Source organism: Elephantulus edwardii, unplaced genomic scaffold (genome assembly GCF_000299155.1).
Source record: "Elephantulus edwardii isolate Elephantulus edwardi_28Jun2011 unplaced genomic scaffold, EleEdw1.0 scaffold00005, whole genome shotgun sequence".
Lineage (NCBI taxonomy): Eukaryota > Metazoa > Chordata > Mammalia > Macroscelidea > Macroscelididae > Elephantulus > Elephantulus edwardii.
In genome coordinates this window covers 9,309,728-9,325,482 of record NW_006399755.1, presented here as the reverse complement: position 1 = coordinate 9,325,482, position 15,755 = coordinate 9,309,728, and the positions used below count along the sequence as shown (strand labels likewise).

Here is a 15,755-nt window from a genome sequence, read left to right as displayed (position 1 = left end):
TCTGACATACTTTGAGCATATTGCGAGGAGGGGCCAGTCCTTGGAGAGGGACATCTTGCTTGAGAGGTTGGAGAGACAGCACAAGAGAGGAAGACCCTCGATGAGAAGGATTGACTCAGTGACTGGAGTAATGTAGGCAGGTGTGACAGAGAATTAAATTGGCTCATGATAGAGCAGAGTTCAGAGCTGTTGTACGTAATAGGGTCTCTATGAGTTGGAGTTGACAGCACGTAACAATAACATCAGTGGCATAGCTGGATTTGGAGTCCATCGTGTCTTGGTTTCCCTTCCCACATGAGCACTGTTTGTATCATACCCACCCTGCTTTGAAACAGTTTCCATCATCACACACAGGTCACATACCCAACCAGGCACCCCATGGCTCCTTGCTGACCCCAGATGCCCCTGGAGGACACTGGCCTGGTCCAGATCACAGCGATGGGGACCAGAGGGCTGTCAGGCATGTGAGGCAGAAATAAAGAGTGAGAAGGAAGGCACAGACAGCTCGGGGACGGGTGTTGCTAGGAGCTGCCACTCAGATGTTGAGAGTCTGATGCCTCTAAAGACAGGCTAGGAGGACCGGGCTAGACCCTTGTAGGTTGTGGGCAGTGGCCCTCCATTAAGAAGTGGCCAGGAGCGTGTAGGTCATGATGGTGGCCCTTGGAAAAAGGCATAATGATGGAAAGGTGAAGGGTCAGAGAATGAGAGGAAGAGGCCCCAACAACAGAGATTGACACAGTGTCTATAAAAATGGGCTGAGCATGTCAGAAATGGAGAGGCTGCCACAGGGTAGGGCAAAGTCCAGATCTGTTGTTCTAGGGATGCTATGAGTCATGGTCAGCTCGGGGCACCTAACAACAACATGTCAAATCACGTCCCAACCCTGCCACTGGTTCAGCATAAAGTCCATGTCTTCACCCAATTTACTGGGCCCTCCATGGTCTGCCAACCTCTGCAGCTTCACCTCTTGCCATGTCTCCCGTCCCTTCCCCTTTGCACAAACTCAAATCTCAACAACCTCCTTGAGGGTCTCCCTGGCCCTGTAGTCTTCCCTCCATCCTAGTCTCGGTCACCTTTCTAAAGCACATATTTGGCTCAGGTGCCTTTGGATATAACAGTGGGGCCTCAAGCAGAGATGGTGGTTCTTGTTGGAAATGCATTGGAGGCGGATGCGACGGCTTGAGTAATGCCCCTGAGGCGGAAAAGCCTGCCACAGCTCTGTCAGGACAGAGTTAGGAATCAAGGTGTGTGGAGAGATGAGTGATGAGGCCGACAGGGAGCTTGGGGTCACCTGTGGGAAACTTTTAAGTGTGATGGAGTTATAAATTTTGGGGGGGGGTGTTAGTATCTAAAACCAAGATTAGGAATCCTATTCTTAAACCTATTTCAACTTTTCCTACAACCTGTGAGGTCAGAATTATTTTTTCAATTTTCTGGGAAAGAGGCATTCTAGGAAAGGCTTTGCCCACATCCCCCAGCACCAGTGCAGAGCCTGGTGTCCGGACTCCATGGCTCTGACCCCTTCTCTCCCAACCTCCCCTTGTGACAGCTGGCAGGAGCCCCTCCCTAATCTTCACCAACCGGCACGAGGTGCGGAGGATCGACCTGGTGAAGCGGGACTACTCGCGGCTCATCCCCATGCTCAAGAATGTCGTAGCGCTGGACGTCGAGGTTGCCACAAATCGCATTTACTGGTGTGACCTCTCCTACCGCAAGATCTACAGGTGAGTGCGAACACCTTTTCGGGGCAAGGCTGATGGAGGAGAGAAGAAGCTCCCTGCATCGTCTCCAGCTCTAGGATTCCCCATGACACAGTGGGGGCATAGGAAGTGATGCAGGATCACGGTGGGCAAAAACTGACCGGGTTTCATCCCTAAGCCACCTGCAACTTTCTGATTTAAACAGCATGAGCTCCTGTAGGAAGAGCAGCTTTGGAACCCACGTACTTGGGTTTTGTCTGACCCCTTGTGGTCTTAGAGGGAAGTGCAGAATACAGGAGATGGTCAGAGGAGAAAGGAAGAAGGCCTGGGCTTTCATGAGGACTTTAAAAAACGGGCAGCTCATGCATCTATTTATGTGTTGGATCCTGTATAATGAAGCAGAGCTCTTCCATGCCTGGAGGATCCTCCTCATAACAGAGTGACTTGCACTGTGACAGCTGTGAAGGGGACAGGGGAAGCCTCTGAGCCAACCAGGCTAGGGATGGGGGACAGTCTCCTGGAAAGTACTACCCAATCTAGACTTAGGAAGGCCGTCTCTTAGATCTCCTCCCATGATCAAGGAGATCCCCGCCTGTTTTCCTCACTTATCACAAGCCTGCCTCCCTGCATGTTGGGCCCCTTTTTGCAATCATGTCCTCTATCTGTCTGAGATATACCTTGCAGGAATGCTGATGACCAGGCACTGGCTGATGGAAAGAATGATTGTATGAATGCAGGGGTTACTGATGGATGGAAGTGAATGAACTGAGTGCTGCTCCCTGACGACTCCCACACACAGGCACACACAGCCCACATTCACACACCCAGAAACAAGCCAGGTCAGTCCCTATGTACAACCGCTGCCACTGAAAGAAGCAGGATTTGATGACAGATTGGATGTGCAGCAGGTAGAAGGAAGAAGAATCAGTATTAATTTTCTAGTTCTTCAGCTGGAAGGTCCAGGGTCTGTGGAGCTGTTTTGAGTTGTCTTAGCAATCTAGGGTTGTTGTAACAGAAATAACCATAAGGGGATGGCTTTAACAAACAGAAATTTATTTTCTCACTGTTTAAGAGGCTAGAAGTGTGAATTCAGAGCACTCGCCGTAAGGAAAGCTTTCTTTAGAGAAAGGCCAGCTCCAGGGAAAGGTCCTTGTTCTTTGGTTCTTTGCTGATCTCATGTGGTGCAGCTTCTCTTCCCCCCTCTCTGCAATCTGGCTTGCTTGTTTAATCTCTTTTATATCTATACTGTTGCTCTACTGGCCTAGTGATAAGAAGCTGCACTGCTGTCCCAAAGATACGCGGTTCGAATCCACCAGCTTCTCTGCAGGAGAAAGATGGGAGTCCCCTGTGCGATTGAGTAGGGTCAGCTATGGGTCGGTTCTGACTTGATGCTACACAACAACATATCTATACTAATCCTGCCTCATTAACATGACAATGTCAACACGTTCCCCAATGGGATTAAAACCTCAGGCACAGAGGTTAGGATTTACAACATATTTTGAGGGCAAGCAGTGGAGGAGGCACCTGGGCTTGGGTAGGGACTGGACAGTCAGTGCAGTTGTCCTGGGAGGAGGGTGAGCAAGTTTGGACATGTTGAATTTGAGGTATTTTGTGGGACAGCTGGGGTGGGTGGGGGAGCTGGTTGGCTTTTAAGTCTGGATTGCAGATCTGTGAGTCAAAGAGTGGTTGCTGACAGTAGATGCTACAGAACTAGTCATCCCGCGAGAGAAGATGTGGGGAAGGAGAGAGCCTTGGGGGAAACAGTATTCAGTAAGACAAAGTCCTGCTAATGTTGCCTAAGTTTATGTTCATTGTCTGCTCTCCATTCTCGATGGTCCAACCCCTCTTCAGACCTTGTTCTCTCTCCCCTGGCTCCTGTGACAGCCTCTTAACCTACTCCCTTTACTTTTCCCCTTCCAGCCGGTCTCAGATTCATACCTCATATTTCAGTGTCCTCTGATGTGTTTTAAACTATACAGTTAATACCACCCCTCTCCCCTCCGCCCCTTACAGAGTACCAACCTAAACCCTTATTACAGCACACAAGGCCCTCAGGATGTGGCCCCTGCCCCACACTTATTTCCAGCCTCTTATCTTGCCCAGATCCTCCCATATCCCCAGACCTCCCCCTCCATCTGCTTTCACCAAGAGCACACTACTACAAACACTGTCACCTCTGGGCATCCGCACACACTATTCCAGAGACGTGCAGTTTGAATCCGCCAACTGCTCTGCTGGAGGAAGATGTGCGGTCTCTTTCCACGCACTGGAAGGTCAGCTATGAGTCAGTTTAGACTTGACAGCAATGAGATGATTTTTTTTTCTCTTCCCTCCACCTGGACTATCTTTCTCTTCCTCTAAAATCCACTGTCCTGGCCCCGGGGGAGGAGTAGAGAAGGGTGCAGATGGCCATATGGGGGTCTGTGGTCTCTGAACACCTCCTCTGGGTTCTCACAGCGCCTACATGGACAAGGCCAGCGACCCAGCGGAGCAGGAGGTCCTCATCGACGAGCAGCTGCACTCTCCAGAGGGCCTGGCGGTGGACTGGGTCCACAAGCACATCTACTGGACCGACTCGGGCAACAAGACCATCTCAGTGGCCACGGTTGATGGCGGCCGCAGATGCACTCTCTTCAGCCGAGACCTGAGTGAACCCCGGGCCATCACTGTCGACCCCCTGCGAGGGTGAGTGTGCACGCCTCAGGCTTCCCGTTCTCCCACCCTGTACGCTCACCTCTCAGGTGTCTGCCACAAGACGAGACAAAACACAGGCCCTCGGGAAGAAAACCCACGCGGTCAGGGGCAGTCGCCAGGCTCCTTCCCAGACACTACCGCTCGCTCACTGTCAGGACTCCAGAAATTGCTCCTAAGGCTGCTGACGTGTGTGTGTGTGTGTGTGTGTGTGTGTGTCTTTACATTTTAAGGACAGAAAACTCCTTACCACCTGTTTCATTGGAGAGCAGCTATATCTATTTAGAAGGTTCTTATTTTCTCTCACCTCATGTTCTCAAATCTGCCTCCCAGTGACTTCCTCCACTGGCCTCTAGAGTTACGTGAAACATGCCCACTCCCTGCCCTGTAGAATAGCCAGCAAGATCTGAGGGCCAAGACCACTGGGTCTTCTGTGCTCCGGGCTTCCAACCTCCACCCTTCACAGTCTCTTGGCCCCTCACCACCCGGGCTGCCCTGCTCTGGACACACCATAGTCTTGAGAGTAGGGATCTAAGCAGAGCAGTACTGTTCCCCCTCGGTGGTGACATCCTGAGAAAGCATTGGTTCTCAGCACCACGTCAGAAGGAGCCCTTGTGGTGCAGTGGGTAAAGCACTGGGCTGCTGAGAGGGCAGTGGTTCAAACCAATCAGCCTCTATGGGAGAAATATGACACCATAGACTAACTCTACACTGTCCTATAGGGTCACTGAGTCTGGGTCAGGTCAACAGCAGTGGGTAGATATTACACTAAGTTTACCAGGATGATCAGCTTTTTTCTACTTCTTCCTTCTATCCTCACGTGTTAAACATGGATGCTCCCAGTGAAGGCACCTGGATGTGGGGTCAAACAAGAGCATGTGCTAGGCCTTGGGGAGTGGCCGAGCATGGCAGGTGGCCCAGCCCAGGCTGTGGAGCCCAGAAATTGAGTTGGAAATGTGGCTCCTCCACTCACTAGTGATGAGATCTTAGAGAAGTCAGCTCCTCTGAGCCAAGGGGTCCTAGTGGTGTAGAGTATAATGTATTGGGCTGCTAACCAAAGGGTCAGCAGTTCGAATCCACCACCTGCTCCATGGGAGAAAGATAGGCAGTCTCCTGACAGCCTCAGAAGCCCACTGGCAGGTTGTTGCATGCATTGGAATCTGCCTGTCAGCAATCTTAGTTTTAGATTTACTATGAGGTTAGATTAAAATTACCTCTTTATTCAATGAATGCTAAACAAGAGCCTACTATGTTCTTAGGTGACTTAGTGGTAAGGAGTTGTGCTGCCAACCCAAAGGCAGGCAGTTCAAATCCATGAGCTTCTCTGTGGGAGAAGGATGGGCAGTCTCCTCCCATACTAGTTACAACCTCTGAAAACCCCCAGGAGGGTCAACTATGAGTTGGTTCTGACTCGCTATCGCATAGCAACTTGTGCCACACTTGGGGCACTTGCTGAAGAAGACAAAGACTATGGTCTTCAATATGGATTAGATCTCAACATCAAGAAAACAAAAATCCTCACCACTGGACCAATAGGCAACATCATGGTAGATGGAGAAGAGATTGTCAACCATTTCATTGTAGTTAGATTCATAATTAACACTCATGGCAGCAGCAATCAAGAAATAAAGAAATTTTTTTTTAAAGAAATCAAAAGATGTGTTGCATTGGAGAAATCAGCTAACAAGGACTTCTCCAAAGTTCTAAAGAGTAAGGATATCAGCTTAATGACTAAGGTGTACCTAACCCAAGCCATGCTTTCTATGCATGTGCAGGTTGGACAATGAGTGAATAACGAAGACCAGAGAACTGATGCCTTTGAATTGTGGTGTTAGTGAGCTGAAGAATACAGACTATCCTATAGACTGACAAAAAAAATTTTATCAAATTTTTCAAATTTTATCAAATTTATCTTGGAGGATGTGAAACTAGGACACTTCTTAGAGACAAAGTAAAACTTTGTCTCATATATTTTGGGCATGTGTCAGGAGAGGTCAGTCCTTGGAAAAGGTGTCATAAAGCTTAATATGAGTTGTAGTGGACCCAGTGGCTCCTAACAAAAATAATGTAACACACAAGGGCTACATGCCAAGTATAAGACAGACTCAGAGCCAGGAAAGTGCAGGGTGATTTGTGAGATAATAATGGGAAATATATTAAAGGATTAGAGAAAGATTCTGTATTATTTAGACATTTAAATCAAGGACTAGCCGCTGGAAGATCTATGTGGCAAAGTCTCATGTCCTGGAGGAACTGAGAGAAGCCCAGTGAGGCAGGTACTGGGTTTGTTAAGCATGGGGACTGGCAGGAGAGGCTACTGGAGATGGAGGAACTGAGAGAAGCCCAGTGAGGCAGGTACTGGGTTTGTTAAGCATGGGGACTGGCAGGAGAGGCTACTGGAGAAATAGAGCACTATCCAATCATGTAGTCCTGGGTGCTATGGTAAGGATTTTAGACTTTATCTGAAGGGCGATAGGAGAAGTCATTATTGCCCATAGGTGTTTTCAATGCCTTTGAGTTGTGGTGCTGTAGAAGAATATTGAACTTTCCATGGACCACCGAGAGAACAAAAAGGTCTGTCTTGGAGAGGGTGAAACCAAGTTTCTCCTTGGGCATGAGGATTTTGAAGCTTTGTCTCACACCCTTTGGGGCACGTGGCCAGGAGGGACCAATCTTTAGAGAAGGACATCATACTCAGAAGGGTGGAGAGATAGCACAGGAGAGGAAGACCCTGGATAAGATAGGATGACTTAGTGACTGGCAGTGAGGTTAGGTGTGCAGGGATAGTGAGATTGGCTCAGGACAGGGCAGGGTTCAGAGCCACTGTTCATAGGGTTACTAGGAGTTGTAGTCAACTATAACATATATATATATATACATATATATATATACACACACACACATACATATATATAACATATAACTATAACACATAACATCAACAGGAGGTGTCACTATGGTTTTAAAACCTTGGTGAGTGACACAGTGGCATCAGTAGGGATGGAGAGGCCAGGCTCTGCCCCACCTTGGGCTCAGGACCCAGCCTTGCACCAGGTGGCCCTCCCCTCCCAGCCCCAGCCTCTTTGGCTCCATGCACCTGTCAGTCACTGTATGGACTGGCAGGCTGTGTTACCAATCACATAGAGAGGAGGATCTCTACCTTGGCCAGTGAGAGAGGAGAGGAGCTGCATGGTGAGTTACTGTATTGGCTGACAAAGTAGGAAGTGGTAGTAATAAGTCACTGCACTTTGGGACAGGTGACACTAACCTTAGTGTCATCACTGCTTTGACAGCCCATCCCCCGCAATACTGGCCGACCCACCAGCCTCTGCTACTCTTAGTCATTCTAGTGTCACTGCCCCCCAACAGTGCTGGGGTTACAGTCCACACTCCTCTCGTGATGCTGTGGGAGTGAGAGTTTCCCCCATTTTTCAAAGCTCTGTAGACTGACTGTATTGGAGGAGCAGTGATTTCTGCAATTGCCAGTTCATGAAGGGAGACCACCCACCATGCCTGCATGCAGCGAGCCTTCAGGAGACATTTGAAAGAAAAAGAAGAGAAGCTCTGGGCAGGATCTTCACTTGGACTACTGGGTGACCCTGGGTGGGTCATCCACTTTCTCCTCTATAAACTGGGAAGTAAGAGATTGAACAAGGGCCCTTCCTGCGTGACATTTTAGGGCTCTGGTGAGAGCTGCCAGAAGTGGGTGATTGGCTCTGGGTTGCTGTCTGAGACTGTTCAGCTGAGGCCGTGTCCAGTGAGGAGAAGGCCGAAAAACCTGTGACTACAAAGATTTGATGATTCCAAAGGTCGTCCCAGGCCTTGCCATTCCCCACAAAGGCTAGTCCTTGAGTCTTCAGTGGGCCATTGAGCTCTCGTGACCCAGACCACCCTCATCGTGTCCCCAGACAAGGGGTCACATTGGGTTCTTCTCTCTGTTAGGTTCATGTATTGGTCTGACTGGGGGTTCCAGGCCAAGATTGAGAAGTCTGGACTCAACGGTGCAGAGCGGCAAACACTGGTGTCAGACAACATTGAATGGCCCAATGGAATCACCCTGGGTGAGCCCTCCTGTTCTTGGGCCTGGAGCCTGTTCTAGCCCCTGATCCTAACCATCTGGGGCTCCCTGGGCCTGGTCTCTGGGTCTCCTCTTGGTGCCAGTAGCCCTGTTCCTCATAGCTGCCCTACGCTGACCTCACTTTGAAGCCTCACCTGGAAAGGTGGGCAGGGAGGAGGGCAGAGAATCTGAGACCTGGCTGGAGTCCTGGCTCATGGCCTGAACCCCACCCTCTCCTCCTTTCCAAGATTTGCTGAGCCAGCGCCTGTACTGGGTCGACTCCAAGCTGCACCAACTATCCAGCATCGATGTCAACGGAGGCAACAGGAAGATGCTCATTTCCTCCCCAGACTTCCTGAGCCACCCTTTTGGGATCGCTGTGTTTGAGGTGAGTCCCATGAGGGGAGGCATGGCCCTTCGAAGAAGACAAAGCCTAGAAAAGGCTTATTCAAGTCAAAGAAGGCCCTAACATGAGCCTGAGTAGAAACAAAGGAACAGAGAGGCCAACCGTACAAAATCTGCGGGCTGCCTCTGGGGGACTTTGTCAGCCATTGTCTGCCAGCTCCCTTCCCGAGACCCACCCAGAGCTTTCTCACAAGTGAGTCGCTAGGTCACATGTGTCCTCTGTGTTCCCTCAGCTCCCAACATCGTGCCCACATATGCAGAAGGTACCCAAGAGGGAGGGACGGAGAGAGGGAGACAGAGAAGAGGGAAAATGTGTCTCCTTAGAATCATTTAATATTGGAAATGGCCTAAGAAACACTGCCCCATTCAGTGTCTTTTCACTGAGCTTTGCAGGACCCACGGGGCACAGAAGTGAATCACACTCTATCCCAGTCCTCGAGCAGCTCCCAGGAAGCTGAAGGGTCAAGTCCTGTGTTGAGGCCCTAACAGCCTTTCCCCATGGGGAATGAGGATGCTAGGACCAACCATCCACTTCTTCCCTAAAACTAACAACGACCAAGGGTGGAAAGTGAGGGGACAGGAGCTGTGGTGGGCTTTGGCAGTGTTTGCTTGGAGCAGGGTCACTGAGCACTGTTCAGATAGTGTGGGCAGAGCCCCATCTCAAGTCCAGCCTCTGCTTCACAACACAGGTGTGTGTATGCGCTTGTACCAGTCGGCATGTATGTTTGTGTATGTGCATATGTATGTAAGTTTGTGTATGTGCATATGTGTCTGTATAAATGCATCGGTGTAATAGTGTGCACTCCTGTATGTATGTGCTGGTGCATGTGGGTGTGTGTATATATGTGGTCGTCAGACACGTGGGTGCTTTTTATGTGTATCGATGAGGATTGTGGTACATGTTTAGACCTGTGCATGAAGATGCATGGTTTAACCTGTAAAGGTGGAATTTTTTCCCCCAAAGGTGAACACCTTCACATGTGTGGACTAAAGTATGTACTCAGTTGTGTGTACACATCTTAGGCTGTAAGAGGCCCAGCAGGAACTGCCCTCAGTAACTCACATGGTCACTCCAGCCTTGGTCCCTGGCCCCCATAATGTAACAGCTGTAGAGACCCAGCCTTGGGTTTCTGCTGGGCTCCAGGAAGCGGGCCTCACTCACCATTCCTGAGCAGCTTGTGGCCTTCAAGCCAAAGCAGAGATTTGCAGAACGGCCCTGTGACAGATGGGAGCCAGGAGAGCATGCACCCCCAGGGTGAGGGCTGCATTCTAGGGTGATAGTTGGGGAAGAAGTTGAGGCAGTTTTTATAGTTTCATGCCCAAACCCCAGGATCCCTCACCCTGAGGTCCTGAGTTTAAGCTCTAGGCCTTCTATCCTCTGCATCTGTGCCCCCAGGACAGAGTGTTCTGGACAGACTTGGAGAATGAAGCTATTTTCAGTGCAAATCGGCTCAATGGCCTGGAAATCTCCATCCTGGCTGAGAACCTCAATAACCCACACGACATTGTCATCTTCCATGAGCTGAAGCAGCCACGAGGTGAGCCTTTCCTGGTCCTGCGTCCCTGGCTGTGTCCTCTCCACGAGCGCTCTGTGCTCACTTTCATGTCCTGTCTCAATAACCCCAGGAAGAATTAGTCATCTTTTTTGTTTGTACAGTACTTTGTCATCATCTATTTTATTTTTTCCAACTCTGAAATAAGGCTGAGTAAAAACAAAAATACAAATGCTATAGTTTTGTCAGTCTTGTGAAGTGTGGCTATCAGAGAGATATTAGAGGTGGCAGGACCAGACCCTGAACTCAGGTCTGATTCCTCCTGCCATTACACATGGCTTCTCAACTGCTATTAGAACCCATTCTGCAGTTGGCCAAGCTGAAGTATATGTCTTATTTTCAATAAATCACCCTGTTGGTTGGGAAGAGACTCTAGGAGTCCTATTACCAGATTGTCCACTCCTGTATTAGTAGTGCTGGCTTCCAAAGTTAAGCTAGGAGTCTAGGAGTGAATTCAGGGAGGAAGGTAAGGAAATGAAGCTGATTTCCTGATTCTAAATCTAGAATTTTAAGTGAACGATAAAGGGCCTTGCTCTGTGGAGCCAAAGAGGCCTGGATTGAAATCCTGACTCCAGCATTGCTAGAGGCATAGCTTTAACAAGTCTCTTCTCGCTGAGCTTAGGTGTTTTCCTCTGTTGCTGTAGAACAGAACGCTCATCTCTTGGAGTTATGAGTAGGGAGTAAATCACCAGGTACAGTGCTGATTGGAGCCCTATAAGAGTAGCAGGAAAAACTTTCTGAGCAATCCAAGTGGCAGGGGCCTCATCTGCTGGAGGAGGGACGACCTGGCGGGTCCTGTCTGTGCCCTACTCTTGCGAGCGCATGCTCTCTCTCCCTCTACATTAGCTGCAGACGCCTGCGAGCTGAGTGCCCAGCCCAATGGAGGCTGTGAGTACCTGTGCCTTCCTGCTCCTCAGACCTCCAGCCACTCTCCCAAGTACACGTGTGCCTGTCCTGACACCATGTGGCTGGGCCCAGACATGAAGAGGTGCTACCGAGGTAAGCACAGCTAGTGGGAAGGTAGGCCTGGGTGATGCTCAGCCCCTTCCTGCTGGACTGCTCCCTTGCTCCTGGGACACCATATGCTCCCACCTCTCCACTGTCTTCTCTCGGTACTCATTACCTTTGCAGGTTCTTCTCTCTCTCCCTCTCCGGATACTGGATTCCACCAGGCTCCTTCCAAAACTTCCTCTACGTACTTCTGAGAAAAGTACACAAACAACCTTTTTCATTCCATTTCAGGAAGTTTGTGCACATCCTTAACGACCACGGGTTAAGAACTTTGAGCTCCATGGCTCCCGGTACTAAGATTCACTAAGATGAATTCTAAGATGGCTCTGCTTTCCTGTTTTACCTGGAACTTAAGACATTACATAAACTCAGCTAACGCAACTCATTGCTATCGAGTTGGAACCAACTTGTACTGACCCTCCCGTTGGTTTTCAGGGGCTGTGAATTGTGTGGGAGATTGTCCGTCTTTCCCTGATTTGAGCTACCAGAGAGGTGCAGCTTGGGGTTGGCAGCACAACTCCCTACACACTATTGCACCAGAGCCCTTGTACGATGTGACTCAGACCAAAAGTTAGTAGATTCATGCTTTAACCCTTTAAATGCATATAATTTCCTAGATCTTGATATAGGATCAACGCTTTTTCTTTCAACATAACTCAGCTGCATCATTTGTGACTTTCAGTCTCAACTATTTAAATTGCAGTGAGAATTTAAACATAGTAATGTAACAGTTACGAGATGCCCTGGTGGAACTGTGGTTAAAGCACTTGACATTCAAAAGGTTGATACTTCAAACCCCACCAGGTCTTCAGGAGAAAGATATGACAGTCTACTTCCATAAAGATTTCAGCTTTGGAAATCCTATGGGGTAATACTTGTAAATATACTGTCCTAAAGGTATTCTTTACGTAGTCAATAAAGCACAAATAGACATTCTTCTGGTATTCCTTACTTTCATCCAGGATTCATATGATTTCAATAACCTGTGTTATGCAGATGGCACACCTTACTTGCTGAAAGGGAGGAGAACTTGAAGCACTTATTGCAGAAGTTCAAGAAATGCAGCCTTCAAGTATGGATTCTGTTTCAATATCAACAAAACAAGAGTTCTTACCACTGGACCAATAGGCAGTATCATGATGGATGGAGAGGAGACTGAGACGGTCAACAGCTTCATTGCCTGGATCTCAATTAACACTCTTTGTACAAGCAGTCAGGAAATAAGGAGATGCATTGCACTGGGAAAGTCTACAGTTAGGGACCTTACCAAATTATTGAGGAGTAGTCATGTCAGTTTGAGGACGAAGGTGTGTCTGATTCAGGCCATAGTCTCTGATTACTAGCTGTGTATCTGAAACCTGGACAATGAATAAGGGTGACAGAAAAAAGAATTGATGCCTTTGAACTGTGGTGTTGGAGAAGAGCACTGAACATTCCATGGATTGCCAAGGGAACGAACAGATATGTCTTAGAAATAGTGCAGTTGGAGTGCTCTTTGGAGGCAAGAATGATGAGGCTTTGCCTCACATCTTTTAGACATGTTATTAGGAGGTGCTATTCCTTGGAGAAGGACATGATTGTGGGAAGGGTGGAGGGTCGATGGAGAAGAGGAAGAGTCTCAACCAGGTGTATTGACATGGTGACTGCTGCAGTTGGCTCTTGTGTGTCAGGAAGTGTGAGGATGGTGCAGGACAGGACTGGGTGCAGATCTTTTGTTCATAGGGTTGCTGTGAATCATGCTTGACTCAACGGCACCTAACAATAACAACAATAAAAAAGGACTCTGTCCCATAGGGAGTTCTGGTGGTAGAGTCTGAAGGGAGCTGTGCTGCTGAGACAAAGGTGACACTTCTGTCAGTTTGAATCCACTAGCCTCTTCACAGGAGAAAGAAAAAATACTATTAGTAAGAATCTATTTGATGACTAGGTTTGGTTTTGATTTTTCAGTGTAGCAATGAGAGCAAAATCCTCCTAAGTTTGTATGAAACTCATACAAACGCAAAACTAATTTTACAGCATTGTTTCAATAACTCACCTTTATCAACTCAAACTGAAGCATAAATATAGACAAAATGCTTGAGATTCAGCTCATTGCCTATTAGGGTGCTAAGTAAGTCTCCACACAGTGACTTTTGAACTAAGCTTTGAAGAATGAATTCATGAGTATTATTCACACAGGCAAGTAACTTGGGCACTAAACCAACAAAATTCTCTCCTGTTCTTTCCCCTTCAGCACCTCCATCTACCTCAACTACAACGTTAGCCTACACCGTGACAAGGATGGGAGCTGCCACCACAAGAGTCGCTGAGACCACCACCTACAGCCCTGCCGATTGGAACCACAGCATGGAGACGCCAAGCCTGGTCTCAGGGGTCCCGAGCTCCCTCAGTGTGCCCAGGGCTCCCAGCATCAGCCCCTCCACTGCAAGCCCTGCGACCAGCAACCACTCGCAGCACTGTAAGGAGAGGAGCCTTCTTCCTCCCTGGCCTGAGGGGCGGTCTCGGGGAGCTGGAATAGGGGAATCTGTGGGAAGAGGTTGAGCCAGAGCCAAAGGAATACTGACCCTCTCAGAGGAGGAAGCAGGGTGCCGCTGTGATTTCAGAAGTCTGAGGTGCACCTCACATACAGAGGAGCTGCTTCTCTTCTCTTAATCCCATTTCTTCACCTACAATATTGAAGGAATAATACGGTTTAGTAATAATAATAACCACTACCTGCACCATCAGATTGTCCTTAGAGGCAGAAGCGACAGGAAACAAGAGTGCACCTGCCCACAGCCTCTGCTGACTGAACTGAGGTTCATCGCTCATGGCCTCTGCTGATTGAATGGGGGTGCATCTGCACATAATCTCTACTGTCTGTTTCACACGTTGTGTGATGTGTGTGAGGGAGTGCCCCCAGGTTTGGAAACTTTAGAAGCTCAGGGTAGACTCCTGAGATAGTAATATGTACAACAGTGCTCTGCTCATTCCTTTTTCCAAGCCCTTGGATGAAAATAATTAAGTCCAGCACTTACTAAATCATTGGGAGCAGTAATTGTCACTGCTAGAAATGTTCTGTCTCATTAACCAGCAAATGCCTTTGTAATTGAGTTACGTGCCAGGAGAAGTTAATTTAAAAGGATAAACTATCTTTTAAAGTTTCCTTCACACATGGATGGCCCACAAATCAAGTGGTGTGGTTGTTGTTGCTGCTGAAGTTGTTAGGTGGTGTCGAGTCATCTATGACTCATAGCATCCCTGTGAACAACGGATCTGCACCCTGCCCTGGTCTGTGCCATTTACATGATCTCCAGTACACTATAGGCACTGTGTCAGTCTGTCTTGTTGAGGGTCTTCCTCCTTCTTCTGGCCCTTCACCTATCAGTGCATTTTGACAGCAAAAGTTGGAATTCTTGGAGTTGAGCACTTGCCTTCAAGTTTGGACAGGCAAGTGGAACATACCTGAGTTTCAGTCACTCTGAAACCTCTGGGCCAGAGCCCTTGACAGGGAGTCTCCCCCCGGCTTCCACAGGATCCACATAAAGAAATAAAAACTACATGCATACACATATGTTTACATTTACGGATATGCTTATAAGAGGAGCCCTGATAGCATAGATAGTTGCACTGCTACCCAAACGCTGTACCTCTCTAATGGTTAGAATCCCCAGCAGCTCCAAAGGGAGAAAATTAAGCAGTCTCTTCCTGTACACTCTACAGCCTCAGAAACCCACTGGAGGGTCAGCTGAGTTGGTTCTGACTCAATGGTAATGAGATTATATATATAGTTATATATATATAAACTATATATAGTTTTATATATATAGTTTATATATAAAACTATCTATATAACTATCTATCTATCTATCTATATATTTGTTGTTACATGCCGTCAAGTTGAGATAGAGAGAGCGAAGTATCAGAACTGGGAGGATTTGAACTCAAGATGTCTGTGTCCTTGATCACACTACACTATACTGCTTCCCATGTATTTCTTTTTTTTTCCATCCCATGTAATTATTTCTTTTTTTAATTATTAAATTTTAATGAACATTTACAGAGACTTTGGGTTTTCATTCATTCATTGTTGCACTGTTTTCTCTACCCTCCTCCCCAGTTCATTCTTCTTTTTTTTCCCCCCTTGAAAGTCTGTTTTAATTGTCCAATTGCCACAGTGCTGGTCAAAGCCAGTTCTGATTAATCTCCTTTGTCAGTGTGTCCTTTGCCATTCACTATCACGCCTCCCTGAGAGAGACTTCACCCGGATTCATAAGGAAAAGGGGACGGCATATTCTCTTAGCTACTTCCTGCTGAAAAGGGACGCTGTAGGTTTCAGGGTGAAGATCTTCTCTC

The 15,755-nt window shown here is 48.0% G+C and overlaps 1 protein-coding gene across 5 annotated transcripts in view; it reads left to right on the top strand.

The window, feature by feature from the left end:
- LRP8 (low density lipoprotein receptor-related protein 8, apolipoprotein e receptor) overlaps positions 1 to 15,755 on the top strand; it is a 91,947-nt gene that overhangs the window by 64,463 nt on the left and 11,729 nt on the right. For 4 of the 5 annotated variants that reach the window (XM_006879699.1, XM_006879697.1, XM_006879696.1 and 1 more), the window contains 7 exons: positions 1,550 to 1,724; positions 4,161 to 4,388; positions 8,337 to 8,455; positions 8,700 to 8,839; positions 10,253 to 10,394; positions 11,256 to 11,408; positions 13,654 to 13,878. In XM_006879699.1, coding sequence (XP_006879761.1) covers positions 1,550 to 1,724; positions 4,161 to 4,388; positions 8,337 to 8,455; positions 8,700 to 8,839; positions 10,253 to 10,394; positions 11,256 to 11,408; positions 13,654 to 13,878 — 1,182 coding nt within the window. The remainder of the gene's footprint in view (positions 1 to 1,549; positions 1,725 to 4,160; positions 4,389 to 8,336; positions 8,456 to 8,699; positions 8,840 to 10,252; positions 10,395 to 11,255; positions 11,409 to 13,653; positions 13,879 to 15,755) is intronic. The other variant, XM_006879700.1, reaches the window with a different exon arrangement.